We start from the raw sequence: 1166 nt of genomic DNA on the forward strand, positions 1-1166 counted from the left end.
CCGGGCCATGCAGACTGCCTGGCCGGGGTCCTGCCACCCTCCGGGCCCAGGCAGGGCACGGCCGAGGCCCTGGCTGCCCTCTCCTCCTGCGCCTCCGAGATGCGGCACAAGTGGCCGCACGCACCCGTGGAGTGCACCGAGCTGGACCTGCAGAAGTTCTCCAGCCAGGCAGAGTTTGTCGGCAGCGAGCGGCCGGAGGATGAAGCGAGTCGGGTGGTAAAGAGAATCCCGGCAGAGGGTGGTGGTGCCAGGCAGGAGGGGCCCTGCCATCTGCCCCCTGCCTTCTCAAATCCCACTGCTGAAGTCCCACCTGGGGCACAGTTGGTAAGTTCCTCCAGGCTCACTGCTCCTCTGAACTGCACAGGGTGGCAGGGCTGGAGAAGAACCACTCCCTGCGCCCCTGTGATGGCCCTGGGAGCAGTGCCTGGCTTTGCTGTTCTCAGCAAACTGCCACCAACTTTGGGGTCTTTGTCTCACCAGGTGGATGATGCCCAGAGCCTGGTGACTCAGATCAGCAGCAGAGCCAAGGGTAAGTGGCCTTCCAGCCTCACGTTTGTTGTCCAACGACTGGGATATCAGAGAGGCAGGTTCTTGGAAGGGAGCTCCTCCAGAAGCCCAGCATGGCTGCACAGAGGTGCCAGGCATCACAGGGACTTACCAAACTCCTGTGGCCTTTGGTGCTGGTTCACAGGGTGCATTTTCTGTGATGCTGCCTTGTGTGAGTGGTGGATGGACACTCAGTTGTCACCAGTTTCCAGTGTCCCCAGGACTGAGCCAGCTCCATGTTGCTAAGCTCTGAAAGTGATGTTGGAGGAGATACCTGCACTGGCAGGGTGTCACTTCACCTGCTTGGCAGGGGCTGGGGCTGGTCTGGCTGCTGTTTGCCCTGATCCTGTCTGGGTAGGATGGGTTCTAACCCTGCTTTGCTGTGTTGCTGCCCCCAGGTCTCCCGATAGCAGAGCTGCCCCATTCCTTGGTGCAGTCACTCGCCTTCCTGTTGGATCCTGCCTTGAACGGTGTGAAGAACTTCAGCCATGTGGCGCTGGAGCTGGGGCTGGCACCGCAGCTGCTGGGACAGCTCTCGGGCTTTGAGCAGCTCGTCGCACACTTGGCCTGCATGGGGGCTGTGGTCACCGTCCCGCTGCTGGCGCAGGCGCTGCAGCGGC

The 1166-nt window shown here is 61.7% G+C and overlaps 1 protein-coding gene across 1 annotated transcript in view; it reads left to right on the forward strand.

Moving 5' to 3' along the window:
• Positions 1–50: 50 nt before the first annotated feature.
• LOC103805969 overlaps positions 51–1166 on the forward strand; it is a gene marked incomplete at both ends in the record, with an annotated part of 1823 nt that continues 707 nt past the window's right edge. The window contains 3 exons of the mRNA XM_009078635.1: positions 51–322; positions 452–529; positions 945–1164. Of these exons, the coding sequence (XP_009076883.1) occupies positions 51–322; positions 452–529; positions 945–1164 (570 nt within the window). The remainder of the gene's footprint in view (positions 323–451; positions 530–944; positions 1165–1166) is intronic.

This window comes from Acanthisitta chloris, unplaced genomic scaffold (genome assembly GCF_000695815.1).
Source record: "Acanthisitta chloris isolate BGI_N310 unplaced genomic scaffold, ASM69581v1 scaffold40317, whole genome shotgun sequence".
NCBI lineage: Eukaryota > Metazoa > Chordata > Aves > Passeriformes > Acanthisittidae > Acanthisitta > Acanthisitta chloris.